Raw genomic sequence first — 17,930 nt, forward strand, 5'->3', positions numbered from 1 at the left:
ACAAGGATGAAATGGAAGTAGCTAGCACCACTGAACAGCCCCAAAGCACAGTCACCAGGATCTACACTGTGTCTTCACTGCCTACCAGAGGCCAAGTCAGAGCTCCAAGCTGTACCACATGCTCCTAGGCAAGATCACCTCTGAAAGGCTGACATCTCTTCCCCTCCACTAACAGTACTGACTGAAATGCCAAACAAGTCCTTGCAGGGACTGGAAAGATGGCTCAGCTGTGAAGACAACTGGCTGCTTTTCCGGAGGACATGGACTTCATTCCTATCACTCACGTAGCAGCTCACAACCACTCGTGACTTCAGTTCCAGAGGGCCCAACTCCCTAACAAATACACATAGAGTGAAAACACCAATGAACATTAAAAATAAGAAAACAATTTATTGCAGGCACTGAGCTTTGGGAAAAGCCACTCTGTTCAGGACACGCCACTGTTGCTGCAGAAAAATTCCAAGTTTTATACTATCTTCAGTGAAACGCAGGTGAGCTCTTGCTGCAAGATAGAACTCAGCTGTGGGACTTCTCTAGTGTCTGAAAAGGAAGGCTGGCCTTGAGTCCACTGCAGCACACATAGCAAAGACAAGAATGAAGTGGAGGTAGCTAGCACCCCTGAGGAGCCCCAAAGCAAGGCACCAGGATCTACACTATTTCTTCACTGTCTCATCTGAGGGAAAGTCTGAGTTCCACATGCTCCTAGGTAGGGGGTCCATGCACTCAGTCACCATTGCAGTTGGCACGAGCTTAGCCTCTGAACCGGTTTACATCACAACTTTCGAGCCAGAGGCAGAGACCAGTCAGTGAAACTTGAGTTTTGTTTTGTGCTTGCCTGTGCAGGTACAGTGGGCTCAGGTCTGGAAGATGGCTCAGAGTCTCTGCAGTTCAATCTCCTGTCTCCACCAGGCATAGAAGTGCCTCTGTAGGATGGCAGAGAGAGCTGTCCAGTCAAGGTCTGCATTCCACCAGAACAATCTCCTCTTCCCACTGTAGGCTCCCTCAAAAGTCTTTATTTTGGGAGTTTGGACAAAGACCATGGATGCAGTTCACCAGTTGGAGAGGCACCAGGAGAAAAACAATAAATTAAATCAAAGGATGAGACACATCATGATAGTATAGGTGGATTCATTCATCCAAAGTTTTGTAGAAGACCTGGGCTTGATCCAAAAACTTTGTGGGTGAGGTAGCTAAAAGGCTGTGTTGTCCGTGTCTCCTATTGCACCAACTGGGTCCTCAGGCCTGAGGCTGTAGGGAGGAGGTGGTTCTACAGGCTTCATGACGACCTGCAGAGGAGAAAGGGTACATAGCTTGCATCACTCCTGCCTAAGGAATTATGAACTTGGTTGGCCGCACTCCCCTGTCTTTTACTTCAACAAGTTGGATAGCCAGCTATGAAACAAGTTAAGGATTGGGACAGAAAGACTCACCTGATCATAGGGTGGTGGGGGTTCCAAGGTGGGGATCCAGATCTCTAGGGGAGCCGTGGCCGGTGCTTCTGGAGGTATCTGATGATGGCTTCCGAGGTTCTGCTCTGGCTGTCTGCACTTGCGACAGAAGTGCTTCATCAGGCCACAGATGCACAGCAGAGGTATCATGGCCCGGAAAACGATAAACAGGATCCTGCAGAAGGAATGATGTCTCCCTGAGTGACTATACCACTCTTCTCCATCACCCACCCCCATAGTATTTCAGGTGGCCCAAGCCTAGAATGGTACCCAGAAGACCTGACCCTGGCTTACCATAAGGAGTCCTTTGAAAAATCCCAAATGGTTTCCTTTTGCAGGCAGCATCCACTCTCACAGCATCTGAATCCTTTTGGACAGGTTCTGTTTCAGTCAGAAAGAGATTGGGTGACAAACATGGCATCAAAAGTGTCAGAACAAAGGGGGTCCTAGCCTCCCCAGACACATATAGCCTCAGGCTGCAAGTCATACTCGTGAATGTGGGGTACAGATCTCCCTGGGTTCACTGGAGGACTGAGGCCTGGACTTGAGACCTGAGTTCAGGGTTAGTCAGGCAGAATTTCCATGCTACTAACTCTTACAGGGCAGGTGTGGGGCTCCAGGTCATAACGGTAAGAGATTAACAGCAGCTACAGACCTGCCAGAATCATGCAATTCCCAATATTGGGTTGTAGGAAGGGGATATGGTTTCAGCAATATTAGCAAGATTGAGGAGGAGGTATCTATGTCCTCGTCCAGGGCATATCTGAACATACCATCTCCCACCCCTCCACCATCACCTACAACCCACAAAACCCCAACCTGATTGACTAGAGCTAAGTCCCATACTTACATGGTGTCACAGTTAGCTGTAACCTGTGGAAGAAAAATAGGCAGAGGTTAGAACTTAAAAACTGGGAGTTGGGTCTCTGGTCTTAGAATATTTTCCAGGCACACACTAGGTGTTAGGTTCAATTCCCAGCCATGGAAATAAATCAGGTGTGCATAAACCAGAATAGCAGTCATGGTCACAGGCCCAGACCTCAAGTAGGCAGGAAAATCATTCAAAGCTGCATAGCCAATTTGAGGCCAGATTGGATACCAGAAAAAAACCCTTTCTCAAAAAGGAAAACCAGAGGCTAGTCTCAGACATCTAGGGAAGTGAATATCAGAATGACTCTGCCTCCCTCTAGCTCCATGAAATGGTCAATGATTGGAACCTACCTCTTCCTAACATATTTGTATTGATGGCATGCACTACCATGTCTGACTCCCTCACTTCTTCTTACTGAGACAGACAGGGTCTCACTAGGTAGCCCTGGCTAGCCAGGAATTCAGAGGTCTACCTGTCTCCACCTCCAGACAGCTGGATTAAAGATGTGGAACACTATTACCTGGCTCCCCTCCCACACCCACACAGTTTGGGATTGTCCCAGGAAGCCACCTGGTGTAGACCCTTGGCTCCAAAACCTCTAGGAAGCAACCTAAGGCCCAACCCCTCAGGTCTACATGTCCAAGGCAGAGGCATTTTCTAGAGCAGTCAAGCCCCATTCATCCTCACGTCCTTGCAGGGAATTAAGGGCCTCTATCAGGATTCCATCTTGCCTAAGCTCTTAATTAGGACTGTCTTCTACATGTCTTCAAGGCATCTCTGTGGGGCCACATCATTTAAAATGAAAACCATTGCCTGCTGTGGTGGTCCTTGCCTTTCATCCCAGCATCCCAAAGGCAGAAGAGGTTGGTTTGTTAGTATGAGGCCAGCATGATATCCTTAGCTACTGATATAGGAGCCAGGACTAGACCCTGTCTCAACAGATATAGAATGGGAAGTGAGCATTTGTCTTTGCTATTGATCATTACAATAGCATAAAAGAGCAAAGACAAGGGAACCAGTGATGGTCACAGGCTTGCAGCAGCACTGTTCTTTAGTGAGGACAGGTGTAGGTAGAAATTAAAGACACAGCAAGGCACCCAGGAAATCAGTCACATACCCTGCTCTTCCAAATCTCAGAATCTGCCTACTCCCCACTCTACTGGTTTCTCTGTATAGCCTCAGGTACTGGAACTTGCACTGTAGGGCATACTGGCCTCAAACTCATATCGGCCTGCCTCTGATTCCTGAGTGCTAGGATTAAAGGTCAGCAGCTGCCACCACCACCCTGCTTTAGTATTACATTGAAGCCCTGGTAACAATTGTCACACTGCCTCTCTTAAATTCAAGCTCACTTTTAATGCCAGAGCTGAGGTAGTAAACACAGATGTCTGTTGAGTTCAAGAACCTTGTTATCCATATAGGGACAACCAATGTAAAAAATTTTAATGTCAGGGTCAATATCCTGAATTAGCATTATTAATGTTTCCATCTTATGCAGGTGATCTGGTGTGGGATGGTTAGGAGCCTGAGCTTTAGAAAGCATAGAGTGAGGTATAAGTTGGATTCATTAGCTCTTTCCGATGGGAGATTGACAATGCCTATATCTGGGTTGCATAGAGGCTCCACAGAGGATGCTGGGATCCAGAATCCTCTGTAAACAGTGCCTTGAACCTGGGCTCATGCATGGCCTTATACAGGGAACTTAATTTCCATTGAAATCAACAGACAGTGTACTGTTCTGAAGTTCAAGCTTTGTTCTTCACCACACTGCATAACATATTCTCAACCAAGATTGTAAATTTAAAAGCTTCTTCTGACCACGTCTCTGTTTGCAGGATAATCTGCCAACCCAAGACACTTAAAAGTTATATAGGAGGAACAAGAGCTTGGGGCAGTGCTCACAACCTTGCCTCCCTGATCCATGCAATTCAGAGGCCAATCAGCCCAGGGCCAGGCAGCCAACTCTAACCCTGAGGAAAGCTGTAACTAATCAAGGAAGTACAGAGAGCCTCCTCCTCCCTAGTACACTTGAAGAATTCACATAGAGGGCCCATAAAATACAAGGTCACAGCCTTGGGGGAACAGGGATGTACAGATGCCTACCCCAGACATGAAGACCTCAAATTCCCCAGCTTCTATTGGAAAAGCTAAATTAGAAACACTACAAAAACAGGAATCAAAGTTCCCATTCATGGCTGTCCGTGGAGCCAGATCCCACTAACAACACAACCTGGCCAACAGTAGGGGCCCACATTTCCACTGAGCTCCCTCTAAGGTCCCTACCCCCATTTTTCCCAAGCAAAACAGATAGGAAGTTGCCAATTGCCATTGGTTACAAGGAATTCCTGAAAAGGTAAACAAGGGACTGTCTTTGAGGCAAACCTCTGTCCCACAGGGTCCTCCAAAAGGTTCAGAAGTCTTGCTTACCTGGTTGGCGACTACTGGTTGGAGACCGGAGAGCAGGCAGGAAAGCAGGTAGAAGACCAAAGTGAGGGCACGGTCTGGGATCCAGGCCTCAGGCATCATGGTGAGGGGGCTACTAAGGTTTCGTGTTCAAGTAAGAAGTGAGAGGGCACCACTTTCACAACTTCCCTCACCTATGGGTCCCAGCCTCAGAATATGGGCAGAGTTAACACACCTGAGATGGGCCAGACTAAAGCTTCTAGCCTGGAGTCAGGTAGACTAGAAGTGGAGAGGAGCTGAACTTGCTTGTGTCTGAGGCATTGAGAGGTGGGATGCCTTGGTTTAAGTGGTAAGCAGGATGAAGCAGAGCACTATGGGAATCCCTGGTCTGAGCAGCATTTAAATAGATAGAGTAGGGTGTGGTGACACCACCCTTTAATCCCAGAACTCAGAAAATCTCAGTAAATTCACAGCCAGAATGGTCTACCTAATGAGATTCTGGCCAGCCAGTATTAAATAATAATAATGGTAGTAGTAACAGTAAATTAAATCAAAAAGTCAGGTGGTGGTGGCACACACCTTTAATCCCATCACTCAGGAGGTAGATGCAGAAGGATCTTTGTGAGTTCAAGGCCATCCTGGTTTTAACAGTGAGTACCTGGACAGCCAGTGCTACAGAGAAACCATGTTTCAAAAATCCATAGAAAAAAAAGAAAAAGAACAATGAGGGAGAGGTGATAATGAGGCTGTGGGGCAGAGATGACTCAGGGGTTAAGAGTACCTGTCCTTGGATCGGGTTTGGTTTCCGGCATCTACATATTCGATGGCTCTCAAGCTGGAGAGGACATTCACATAAGAACTCACGGGCACCAGGTATGCACATGGTTCACACACACACACACACATACACACACACATATATATATATGCAATAAAATACATACAGGAAATCTAATAACAATTTTTTGTTTTGTTCTTTTGTTTTGTTTTTCGAGACAGATTATCTGTGTAGGTTGGAGACTGTTCTGGACCTCTCTTTGAAGACCAAGCTGGCCTCGAACTCACAGTGATCCTCCTGGTTTGCTTCCAGAGTGTGTGAGATTAAAGGTGTGTGCCACCACAGCCACCTGGCTAAATTGCTTTCATTAAAAACACAAGATCAGTATCTCAGGGGTGGGTCACCCTCAAAGGTCTGAACCCTCCCCAAATTGATCACTAGCATGTGTCAACTTGACTCTGCAAGGCACAGGACACAGGAAAGGCTGCAGGGTTTAATCAGACTGTCACATGCTCTACCCAGAACTTCTCTAAATGGAAGCAGAGGTATATCCTAGCCTAGCATGGTTGTGAACACCTATAATCCTGGCATTCCAAGAAAAAGGCAGAGGGATCTCAGAGTTCAAGATCAGCCTAGTCTACAAAGCCAGTTCCAGGACAGAGAGTGCAATATAGGGAAACCCTGATCAAAACCAAACAGAGGAGGGGAGGGAAAAGGAAGAAAGGGAGGAAGGAGGAAAGATGAAGGAAGAAAGGTAGGAAGAATGAAAGAAGAAAGGAAGGTAGGAAAGAAAGAACGAAGGAAGGAAGGAAGGAAGGAAAGAAGAAAGGAAGGTAGGAAAGAAAGAAGGAAGGAAGGTAGGAAGGACGGAAGGAAGGAAGGACAGTATATCTTATCAGAAACATAGAGAGGGGCTCATCTTCCTCTTGTGTAAATGGGAAAACTGGTGGTGTTCCATGCAGAAACTATAGCCCTGAATCTCAGCTCTGTGGTGAGGTAACGACAGGAGATGTTGCTGTCACCTCTCCTTTCCTTGTGCAGCACCTGCCGCTCTTTTCCCAGGACCATGCTAACACTGTCCTCAATGTAGTCCCCCCCCCAGCATTTTCAGGGAATTCCTATTAAGGATGTCCAAAGAGCTTCCAGGTTCTAACCAAGTGGTAAGCAGGATGAAGCAGAGCACTATGGGAATCCCTGGTCTGAGCAGCATTTAAATAGATAGAGTAGGGTGTGGTGACACCACCCTTTAATCCCAGAACTCAGAAAATCTCAGTAAATTCACAGCCAGTATGCTCTACCTAATGAGATCCAGGCCAGCCAGTATTAAATAATAATAATGGTAGTAGTAACAGTAAATTAAATCAAAAAGTCAGGTGGTGGTGGCACACACCTTTAATGCCATCACTCAGGAGGTAGATGCAGGAAGATCTTTGTGAGTTCAAGGCCATCCTGGTTCAAACAGGACAGGAAGGGCTACAGAGATCCCTGTATGTTTTGTATGTTTCAAAAATACATAGAAAAAAAGAAAAAGAACAAAGAGGGAAAGGGGGACAATGGAGGGAGTATAGAGATGACTCAGGGGTTAAGAAAAACTGTCCTTGGATCTGGGTTGGGTTTCCATCATCTACACATATGATGGCTCTCAAGCAGGAGAGGACAGCCACATCAGAACTCTGCGGGCCCCAGCTATGCACATGGTTCACACACACACACACACACACACACACACAAACACACACACACACACACACACACACACACACACACACACACACACACACACATATGCAATAAAATACATACAGGAAGTCTAATAACTAATATTTGTGTTGTTGTTTTGTTTTGTTTTTTTAAGACAAAGATTCTCTGTAAGTTGGAGACTCTTCTGGAACTCTCTTTGAAGACCAAGCTGGTCTGGAACTCACAGTCATCTGCCTGCCTCTGTTTCCAGTGTGTGTGAGATTAAAGGTCTGTGCCACCACCACCACTTGGCTGATTGCTTTCTTTAAAAACCCAAGATCACTAGCTCAGGGGTGGGTCACCCACAATGGTCTGAACCCTCCTCACATTGATCACTTGTTAAGAAATGCTCGTTGGTGGAAGATGGCTCAGAGGTTAAGAGCACTGGTTGCTGTTCTAGAGGTCCTGAGTTCAAATCCCAGCAACCACATGATGGCTCACAACCATCTATAATGAGATCTGGCGCCCTCTGCTGGCCGTCAAGCAGACATGCAGGGAGAACACCGTACAGGTAATAAATAAATAAAAAAAATTGAAAGAAAGGAAATACCCTACAGGCTTGCCCACAGGCAGTTGTTATAGAGATATTTTCTCACAGGGCTCTCCTCTCTCTGACTCTAGCTTGTGTCAAGTTGACTTAACAAGCGACAGGCCACAGGAAAAGCTGCAGGGCTTAATCAGATGGCCACATGCTCTACCAAGAACTTCTCTAAATGGAAGCAGATGATATATCCTAGCCTAGCATGGTTCTGTACACCTATAATCCCAGCACTCCAAGGTAAAGGCAGATGGATCTCAGAGTTCAAGACCAGCATGGTCTATAATGCCAGTTCCCGGACAGAAAGAGCAATAGGGAAACCCTGATCAAAATCCAATCAGAGGAGGGGGAGGGAAAAGGAAGAAAGGAAGGAAGGAAGGAAGAAGGAAGGAAGGAAGGAAGGAAGGAAGGAAGGAAGGAAGGAAGGAAGGAAAGTATATCTTACCAGAAACATAGAAAGGGACTCATCTCTTTCTTGTGAAAATGGGAATTCTGGTGGTGTTACATGCAGAAACTATAGCTCTGAATCTCAGCACTGGGTTGAGGTAACGACAGGACATGTTGCTGTCACCTCTACTTCCTTGTGCATCACCTTCCTCTCTTTTTCCCAGGACCATGCTCCCTTAGCTCCTCACTGTGAGTCCCACCCAGCGTCCTCAGGGAGTTCCTTCCTATTAAGGATGTCCAAAGAGCTCCATGTTTTAACCAAACTATACAAGTCTGTACAAAAACTTGGAGGCTGATCATTCATTTTCTTACATGCTCACTTCCTCCTTTATTCACCCCTTATCTTTCATTATTCATTCATGAGTTTGAGCTGCTAAATCTCCATAAGGGAAGACTTCTCACTAATTGGCAAACTGCCCATCCAGCCACTAACTAGCCTGGCGGTAGCTGGATGCTTCTCACCCAGTCTAAACCCAGAGTCCATTGTGAGTCCCAGAGACTGAGTACATGAGCTTCAAATGATTTTCCTGTGTCCACAGATATCCAGGCCTTTTCAATCAAACAGACAGTGTTTGTTTATCCCTCAGTGTCACGTATGTGTCATGTTTGCCACCTATCAGTCTTACTCATCTCTGTCTTTGTTACAGGGCTGAAAATTATACCAGTTGTTATTGATCAAATTTCACTTAGTATTTTTTTATTCCAGCCCTACTTATTGAACCCCAGGCCTTGTACACCTTAGAAAAACAAACTACCACTCAGTTATATCCCCAGCCCTTCTAAATTTTTACATCTGCCTATAAATAAATTCCTGTAAACACATCTCTCAAATATACAAAAGCAAGGCATGTACATTGCAAAAATCTCAAGCAATGCTAAAGCTCACAAAATATAAAGTTTGGGCTGGAGAGATGGTTCAGCATTTGCAGCACTGACAGCTGTTCCATAGGACCCAGGCAGGATCAGATTCCATCTCCCACACTGTGACACTGACTGGAACCTTGGTTGATACCCCCTCTGGCCTCCTAGGGTACTGCATGCACACTGGTAATGATACACAGCAGGCAAAACACTAATATAGATTAAAAATAAAAGCAGGGTAGTGGTGGCACATGCCTTTAATCCCAGCGCTCAGAAATGCTGAGACTTGTGGAGTTCTGAGTTAGAAACAACCATGGTCTACAAGAGTTACTACCAGATGGCCTCCAAAGGCACAGAGAAACCCTGCCTGGGGTGGGGACGATGATTAAAAATAAAATCTTAACAAGGCAGTAGTGCTCTACACTTTTAATCCCAGCACATGGGCGGCAGACCCTGGAATCTCTGTTAGGTGGAGGCTAGCCTGGTCTACAGATGGAGTTCCAGGCCTGTCAGGGATACACAGAGAAACTGTCTAGAAAGGAGAAAAACCTATACCTAACCACCAGCACCCTGCTCCCAGGAGCTCATACCATTTTAGAATCATTAGGGCAGAAACTGGGGCCCTAACTCAGGGTCTGGGCAATTTCTCTACCACTTAGCTGCATCTCCAGCCCCTCTTCCCCTTTTAAATTTGAATTAGATCTCAACTAAGTCACTCAGGCTGACTGTAATCCTCCTGCCTCAGATTCTGGAATAGTTCAGAGGATAGAACTATACCACAACACCTGGCTCTTCTAGATCTTATTGATATGTAGAGAAACACACATACACATTTTAAAATGTAAAGGTGAGGTTTATTTTACAAACCAAAGTTGCTCTAAATGCCCCTTTCCTTCTAACTCTTAAACACAGATACAATGTAGGTCGGTACAGCAGATCCTTCTTCATGCTTAGGTAATGGGTGGTGTTCAGTGTGGGTTTCATGTCTTTCAGAACAAGATTCCATAGAGCAATGGATGGGAACTGAAAGACCCCTGCCCCTTAGCCCTTTCTTTCTCAAGTTTTTCTCCTCTTCCTCCTGTCGGCGGCTTCCCTGATCCCCACCCCCGGTGGCCTTCCCCCGCCACCCGCCGCACGCCCGGCCTGAGAACGAGCACCAGGTGGGCCGGCACGAGAACGAACACCAAGTGAGCCGGCCTGGAGCCCTGCCCCTGAGCCCCCGCCCGATGAGAAACACTCCGTCCCAAGGTCTCCGCCCCCAAGGTCAGCCATCTGGACGCGGAGGGGGGGGGAATTGAGTCTGTTGTACCAGACACCAGACCTTGAGAATATGCTGATCTGGAATGGCTCTGTGTCTCATTTGAACCATCCAATAGAAATGATTCTGTATTTCGCCTCATTTGAAAGACTCTGTGTTTCACCTCATTTGAATAACTCTGTACTGCGCCTCATTTGAATAACCCTGTATAGCGCCTCATTTACATTGACCAATGGGAATAGCTCTGTACAATGCCTCATTAGAATTATCCAATAGAATCCCTGCTTCTAACTTGCGCCTTTTTCCCTATATAAGGACCCCTTTCCCTTGGCTCGGGGCGCTTAGCCACACAGAAGCTAAGTCGCCCCGGGTACCCGAGTCTCTAATAAAGCCTCTTGCTTTTGCATCCAAGTTCGTGGTCTCGCTGATTCCTGGGTGCGGGTCTCCTTCTACGAAAGTACCTCTTCGGGGGGTCTTTCAGGAACCATAGCCGAATCCCATCCAGCCCAGTACACCAGGAGATGCACATCCCCCTGAGATTTAGTGCACAGGCTTTTCTGCACACTTACCTGTAAAATAGCACCTGATCTCTTCCTGAATACCAAGCCAGACATAGAATCCTGGCTCAGCTGTGAAGAGAACTGGCAGCTCTTCCAGAGGACATGGCCTTAATTCCTGTCACAAACGTATCAGCTCACAACACTTGTAACTTCAGTTCCAGAGGGCCCAATGCCCTCACAGATACACATGGAGACAAAACACCAATGAACACTAAAAATAAGAAAACAATTTATTGCAGGCACTGAGTTTGGGAAAAGCCACTCTCTTCAGGCCACTCCACTGTTGCTGCAGAGAAGTTAAAAACTCAGCTGTGGGACTTCTCTAGTGGCTGAAAAGGAAGGCTGGCCTTGAGTCCACTGTAGCAAATATAGCAAAGACAAGGATGAAGTGGAGGTAGCTAGGACTCCTGTCCAGCCTCAAAGCATAGGCACCAGGATCTACACTGTGTCTTCACTGTCTCACCTGGGGGCAAGTCAGAGCTCCAAGCTGTACCACATGCTCCTCGGGATGTGGCCCATGCAACTCAGTCACCATTGCAGTTGGCAAGAGCTTAGCCTCTGAACTGGTTTCCATCACTACTTCCCAGCCAGAGGCAGAGACCTGTCAGTGAAACTTGAGTTTTGTTTAGTGCTTGGCTGTGGAGGTACAGTGGGATCTTCTCTGGAACTCAGCCTACTGTCCATGCAGTTCAATGTCCTGTCTCCTCCAGGTACAGAAGTGCTTCTGTAGGATGGCAGAGAGAGCTGTCCAGTCAAGGTTTGCATTCCACCAGAACAATCTCTGCTTCCCACTGCCAGCAATCTCAACAGTCTTTAGCTTGGGAGTTTGGACAAAGACCATAGATCGAGATCAGCAGTTGGAGAGGGACCAGGAGAAAAACAATAAATTAAATCAAAGGATGAGAGACATCATGTAATATAGGTGGAGTCATTCATTCTCAAGTTTTGTCCAAGTCCTGGGCTTGATCCAAAAACTTTGTGGGTGAGGTAGTTCAAAAGGCTGGGATGTCAGTGTCTCTCATTTGACCAACCGGGTCCTCAGGCCTGAGGCTGTAGGGAGGAGGTGGTTCTACAGGCTTCATGATGACCTGCAGGGGAGAAAGGGTACTTAGCTTGCATCACTCCTGCCTAAGGAATGATGGAGTTGGTTGGCAGCCCTCCCCAGTCTGTGACTTCAACAAGTTGGATAGCCAGCTATGAAACAAGCTAAGGATTGGGACAGAAAGACTCACCTGATCATAGGGTGGTGGGGGATCCAAGGTGGGGACCCAGATCTCTAGGGGAGCCGTGGTCGGTGCTTCTGGAGGTGTCTGATGATGGCTTCTGGGGTTCTGCTCTGGCAGTCTGCACTTGTGACAGAAGTGCTTCATCAGGCCACAGATGCAGAACAGAGGTATCATGGCCAGGAAAACGATAAACAGGATCCTGGGGAGGGAATGATGTCTCCCTGAGTGACTATACCACTCTCCTCCATCACACACCCCCATCCTATTTCAGGTGGACTCAGCCCTGAATGGTACCCAGAAGGCCTGACCCTGGCTTGCCTTAAATCATCTTTTGAAGAATCCCACATGGTTTCCTTTTGCAGGCAGCATCCACTCTCACAGCATCTGAATCCTTTTTGACAGGTTCTGGTCAAGTCACACAGAGATGGGGAGACACAGATGGCATTAAAAGTGTCAGAACAAAGGGTCCTTGCCTCCCCAGACACCTATACCCTCAGGTTGCAAGTCATCCTTCATGGGTGTGGGGTACAGAATCCTGGGTTCACTGGGAGGAACTGAGGCCTTGTTTGAGACCTGAGTTCAGGGTTAGTCAGGCAGAATTTCCATGCTACTAAATCTTACAGGGCAGGTGTGGAGCTCCAGGTCATAATGGTAAGAGATTAACAGCAGCTACAGACCTGCCCCAATCATGCAATTCCCAATGTTGGGTGGTGGGAGAGGGGGTTATGGTTTCATCAAAAGTAGGAAGAGTGAGGAGGAGGTGTCTATCTACATGTCCAGGGCATATCTGAGCATAACATCACACAGCACCACTACCACCTACCCACCACAAAACCCCAAGCCTTGGTTGACTAGAGCTAAATCTCATACTTACATGGTGTCACATTTAACTTTAACCTGTGGAAGAAAAATAGCAGAAGTCAGAGTTGGGTCTCAGGTCTGAGAGTGCTTGCCCAGCATACACTAGGTGTTGGATTCAATTTCCAGCAATGGCAATAAATCAGGTGTGCATAAACCAGAATAGCAATACATGGTCACAGTCCCAGATCTCAAGAGGCAGGAGAATCATTCAAGGCTACATAGCCATTTTGAGGCCTGATTGGATGTCAGAATACTACACTTTCTCAAAAAGAAAAACCAGAGGTTCGTCTCCGACATCTCCAGCACTGCTTATCAGACTGTATCTGTCTCCTTACAGCTCCATGTCCATGGTCAAGATTGGACCCTACCTCTGCCTCCTGAGTTTGTATTCAAGGCAAGACTACCATGTGCCACTCCCTCTCTGCTTCTTATTGAGACAGGCAGAGTGTCACTAGGTATCCCTGGCTAGCCAGGAATTCAGAGGTCTACCTGTCTCCACCTCCAGACTGCTGGATTAAAGATGTGGAACACTATTACCTGGCTCCCAGGTAATTCACCCTGCCACACCCTCACAGTTGAGGATTTCCCAGGATCCCTGGCCCCAAAACCTCCAGAAAGCAACCTAAGCCCCACTCCCTCAGCTCTTCATGTCCAAGGTAGAGGCATTTCTAGCAGTTTCCTGAACACACTCAAGCCCCATTCATCCTAAGGTCCTTGCTGGGAATTCAGGGCCCTATCAGAATTCCATCTTGTCTAAGCTCTTAAGTAGAACTCTCTCTACATGTCCTGGTTATCTGTGTGGACCCATACCTGGAATTTGCTCTGTAGAGCAGACTGGCCTCAAAGTCAGATCTGCCTGTCTCTGGGTCCAGAGTGCTAGGATTAAAGGTATGAGCAGCTGCCACCACCACCCTGCTCTAGTATTATTTTTAAGCCCTGGTAACAATGGTCACACTGCGTCTCTTAAATTCAAGCTCACTTTTAATGCCAGGGCTGAGGTAGTAAAGACAGATGTCTGTTGAGTTCAAGATCAATCTTATCTATACATCGATATCCTATGTAAAAACTTTCAATGGCAGGGTTAATATCCTGGACCAGGATTATTTCTCTCTCGATCTTATCCAGGTAATCTGATCTGGGATGGTTAGGAGCCTGAGTTTTAGGAACCATAGAGTGAGGTATTAAGCTGGATTCATTAGCTCTTTCAGGGGAAGATTGACAATGCCTGTACCTGGGTTGCACAGAGGGGTCAACAGAGGATGGTGGAATCCAAGGATGTAAAGAGTGCCTTGAACCTGGGTTCATGCATGGTATTGGACAGAGAACTTCAATTCCAGTGAACTTCAACAGCCAGTTAAGTGTCCTGAAGTGCAGGCTTGGTTTTTCACCCCCACTGCATAACAGATTCTCAACCAAGATTGTCAATTTAAAAGCTTGTTCTGACCACCTCTCTGTTTGCAGGATAATCTGCCAACCCAAGACACTTAAGAGTTATATAGAAGGAACAAGAGTTGGGGAAGTGCTCACAACCTTGCCTCCCTGATCCATGCAATTCAGAGGCCACCCAGCCCAGGGCCAGGTAGCCAAGTTTAACTGCAGGACAAGATGCAACTAATCAAAGAAGTCCAGAGAGCCTCCTTCTCCCTAGTACATTTGAAGAGTTCCCATAGAAGGTCTATATACTACAAGGTCACTAGCCATAGGGGAACAGGGATGTACAGCTGCCTCGCCCAGACATGCAAGACCTCAGATTCCACAGCCTTACTTTGGAGAAGCTAAGTTAGAAACACTACAAAAACAGGGATCAAACTTCCCATTCAGTTCTGTAGGTGGATCCAGATCCAACTAACAACACAACCTGGCCAAGACTAGGGGCCCAGATTTCCACAGAGCTCCCTCCAAGGTCCCTAACTCCATTTTCCCAAAGCAAAACAGAAAGGAAGTTTCTAATTGCCATTGCTTACAAGGAATTCCTGGCTAGGTAAAGCAGGGACTGTCTCTGAGGCAAACCTCTGTCCCATAGGGTTCTCTAAAAGGTTCAGAAGTCTTGCTTATCTGGTTGGCGATTCCTGGTTGGAGATGGAGAGCAGGCAGAAGAGCAAGGTGAGCACGAGGTCCGGGATTCTAGCATCAGTCATCATGGCAAGGGGGCTACTAAGATTTCGTGTTCAAAGAAGGAGTGACAGGGCACAACTTTTACAACTTCTCTCACCTATGGGTCCCAGCCTCAGAATATGGGCAGAGTTAACACACCTGAGATGGGCCAGACTAAGGCTTCTAGCCTGAAGCTCAGGTAGACTAAAAGTGGAGAGGAACTAAACTTGCTTGAGTCTGAGTCTCTGAGACCTGGGATGCTTGGTTTAAGTCCTAAGCGGGATTTAGCAGAGCCCTATGGGAATCCCTGGTCTGAGCAGCATTTAAATAGTTAGAGTAGGGTGTGGTGAGACCAACCTTTAATCCCAGAACTCAGAAAATCTCAGTGAATTCAGGCCAATATGGTCTACCTAATGAGATCCAGGCCAGCCAGTATTAAATAATAATAATGGTAGTAGTAATAGTAAATAAAATAAAAAAATCACGTGGTGGTGGCACACACCTTTAATCCCATCATCACTTAGGAGGTAGATGCAGGAGGATCTTTGTGAGTTCAAGGCCATCCTGGTTTAAACAGTGAGTTCCAGGACAGCCAGGGCTACAGAGAAACCATGTTTCAAAAATCCTTAGAAAAAAAGAAAAAGAACAAAGAGGGAGAGGGGGACAATGGGTGTGGGGAGCGACGGAGATGACTCAGGTTTTAAGAGTAACTGGGTTGGGTTTCCAGCATCTACACATATGATGGCTCTCAAGCAGGAGAGGACAGCCACTTCAGAACTCTGCAGGCACCAGGTATGCACATGGTTTACATATATATATGCAATAAAATACATACAGGAAATCTAATAACTAATTTTTTTGTTGTTTTTGTATTGTTTTGTTTTTCGAGACAGAGTTCTCTGTAGGTTGGAGACTATTCTGGAACTCTCTTTGAAGACCAAGCTGGCCTCAAACTCACAGTGGTCAGCCTGCTTTGCTTCCAGAGTGTGTGAGATTAAAGGTCTGTGCCGCCACCACCACCACCTGGCTAAATTGCTTTCTTTAAAAACCCAAAATCACTAGCTCAGGGGTGGGTCACCCACAATGGTCCCAACCCTCCCCACATTGATCACTAGTTAAGAAATGCTCAGCTGGCCGTTGGTGGCACACGCCTTTAATCCCAGCACTCAGCAGACAGGCAGATCTCTGTGAGTTCAAGACAAGCCTAGTCTACAAAAGCTAGTACCAAAGCCACTGAGAAACCCTGTCTGGAAAAAACAAAAACAAGAAAAAAGAAAAAAGAAAGAAAGAAAGAAAGAAAGAAAGACAGACAGACAGACAGACAGACAGACAGACAGAAAGAAAGAAAGAAAGAAAGAAAGAAAGAAAGAAAGAAAGAAAGAAAGAAAGAACAGAAATGCTCAGGACTGTAAGATGACTCAGAGGTTAAGAGCGCTGGTTGCTCTTCTAGAGGTCCTGAGTTCAATTCCCAGCAACCACATGATGGCTCACAACCCTCTACAATGAGATCTGGCGCCCTCTCCTGGCGGGTAAGCAGACATGCTGGCAGAACACTGTACAAATAATAAATAAATAATAAAAAAATAGAAAGAAAGGAAATGCCCTACAGGCCTACCCACAGGCAGATGTTATAGAGGTATTTTCTCACAGGGCTCTCCCCTCTGTGACTCTAGCTTGTGTTTAGTTGACTTAACACGGGACAGGCCACAAGAAAGGCTGCAGGGCTTAATCAGACTGTCAACTTCTCTAAATGGAAGCAGAAGGTATAGCCTAGCCTAGAAAGGTTCTGAACACCTATAATCCCAGCATTCCAAGACAAAGGCAGATTGATCTCAGAGTTCAAGACCAGCCTCGTCTACAGAGCCAGTTCCAGGACAGAGAGTGCAATATAGGGAAACCCTGATCAAAACCAAGACGAGGAGGGCAAGGGAAAAGGAAGAAGGGAGGAATGAGGAAGGAAAGAGGAAGGAAGAAAGGAAGGAAGGAAAGAAGGAAGGAAGAACAGTATATCTTATCAGAAACATAGAGAGGGGCTCATCTCTTTCTTGTGTAAATGGGAAATCTGGTGGTGTTCCATGCAGAAACTATAGCTTTGAATCTCAGCTCTGGGGTGAGGTAACGACAGGAGATGTTGCTGTCACCTCCCCTTCCCTTGTGCAGCACCTGCAGCTCTTTTCACCAGGACCATGCTAACTTAGCTCCTCAATGTAGTCCCCCCAGCAAGTTCAGGAAATTCCTATTAAGGATGTCCAGAGAGCTTCCAGGTTCTAACCAAGCTTTATGTGTCTGTACAAAAACGTGGAGGCAGATCTCATTAATTCCCTGCACTTTCACTTCCTCCTTCATTCACCCCTTATATTTCATCATTCATTCATGAGTTTGAGATGATAAATCTCCATAAGGAAAGAATTCTCACTCATTGGCAAACTGCCAATCCAGCCCCTAGGTAGCCAGTCTGTAGCTGGCTACTACTCACCCAATCTAAACCCAGAGTCCATCATGAGACCCAGAGGCTGAGCACGTGAGCTTCAAATTTTTTCCTGTGTCCACAGATATCCAGGCCTTTCAAAGCAAACAAACAGTGTTTACTTATCCCTCAGAGTCATTTACGAGTCATGTATGCCACCTGTCAGTCTTACTTGCCCCTGTCTTTGTAACAGGGCTAAAAATTATACCAGTTGTCATTGGTCAAATTTCACCTAGTATTTTTTTATTCCAGCCCTAATTATTGAACCCAGGGCCTTGTACTCATTAGACAAACACACTACGAGTCAGCTGTATCCCCAGCACTTCTGAAATTTTTACATCTGCCTATAAATTATTTCTTTAAACACATCTCTCAAAT

General features: G+C 46.4%; 1 protein-coding gene across 1 annotated transcript; it reads right to left on the minus strand.

The window, feature by feature from the left end:
- Positions 1–1,190: 1,190 nt before the first annotated feature.
- On the minus strand, positions 1,191–4,845 carry LOC103163033 (transmembrane protein 92). Its single transcript, XM_027424100.1, has 4 exons — positions 4,747–4,845; positions 2,299–2,321; positions 1,431–1,623; positions 1,191–1,286 (listed from the first exon to the last, which is right to left on the minus strand). Exons 1-4 carry the CDS (start codon positions 4,843–4,845, stop codon positions 1,191–1,193), a joined length of 411 nt encoding a protein of 136 aa, XP_027279901.1.
- Between the last annotated feature and the right edge of the window lie 13,085 nt (positions 4,846–17,930).

This window comes from Cricetulus griseus, chromosome 7 (genome assembly GCF_003668045.3).
Source record: "Cricetulus griseus strain 17A/GY chromosome 7, alternate assembly CriGri-PICRH-1.0, whole genome shotgun sequence".
NCBI lineage: Eukaryota > Metazoa > Chordata > Mammalia > Rodentia > Cricetidae > Cricetulus > Cricetulus griseus.

Excerpts from the sequence above, each read along its gene's own strand:
- LOC103163033 (XM_027424100.1), bottom strand. The coding sequence starts at position 4,845 with ATGATGCCTGAGGCCTGGATCCCAGACCGTGCCCTCACTTTGGTCTTC. Across the intron at positions 1,624-2,298 it reads ACAGCTAACTGTGACACCAT|GATCCTGTTTATCGTTTTCC; the intron begins GTAAGTATGGGA and ends TTCCTTCTGCAG. Across the intron at positions 1,287-1,430 it reads CCCCACCACCCTATGATCAG|GTCGTCATGAAGCCTGTAGA; the intron begins GTGAGTCTTTCT and ends TCTCCTCTGCAG.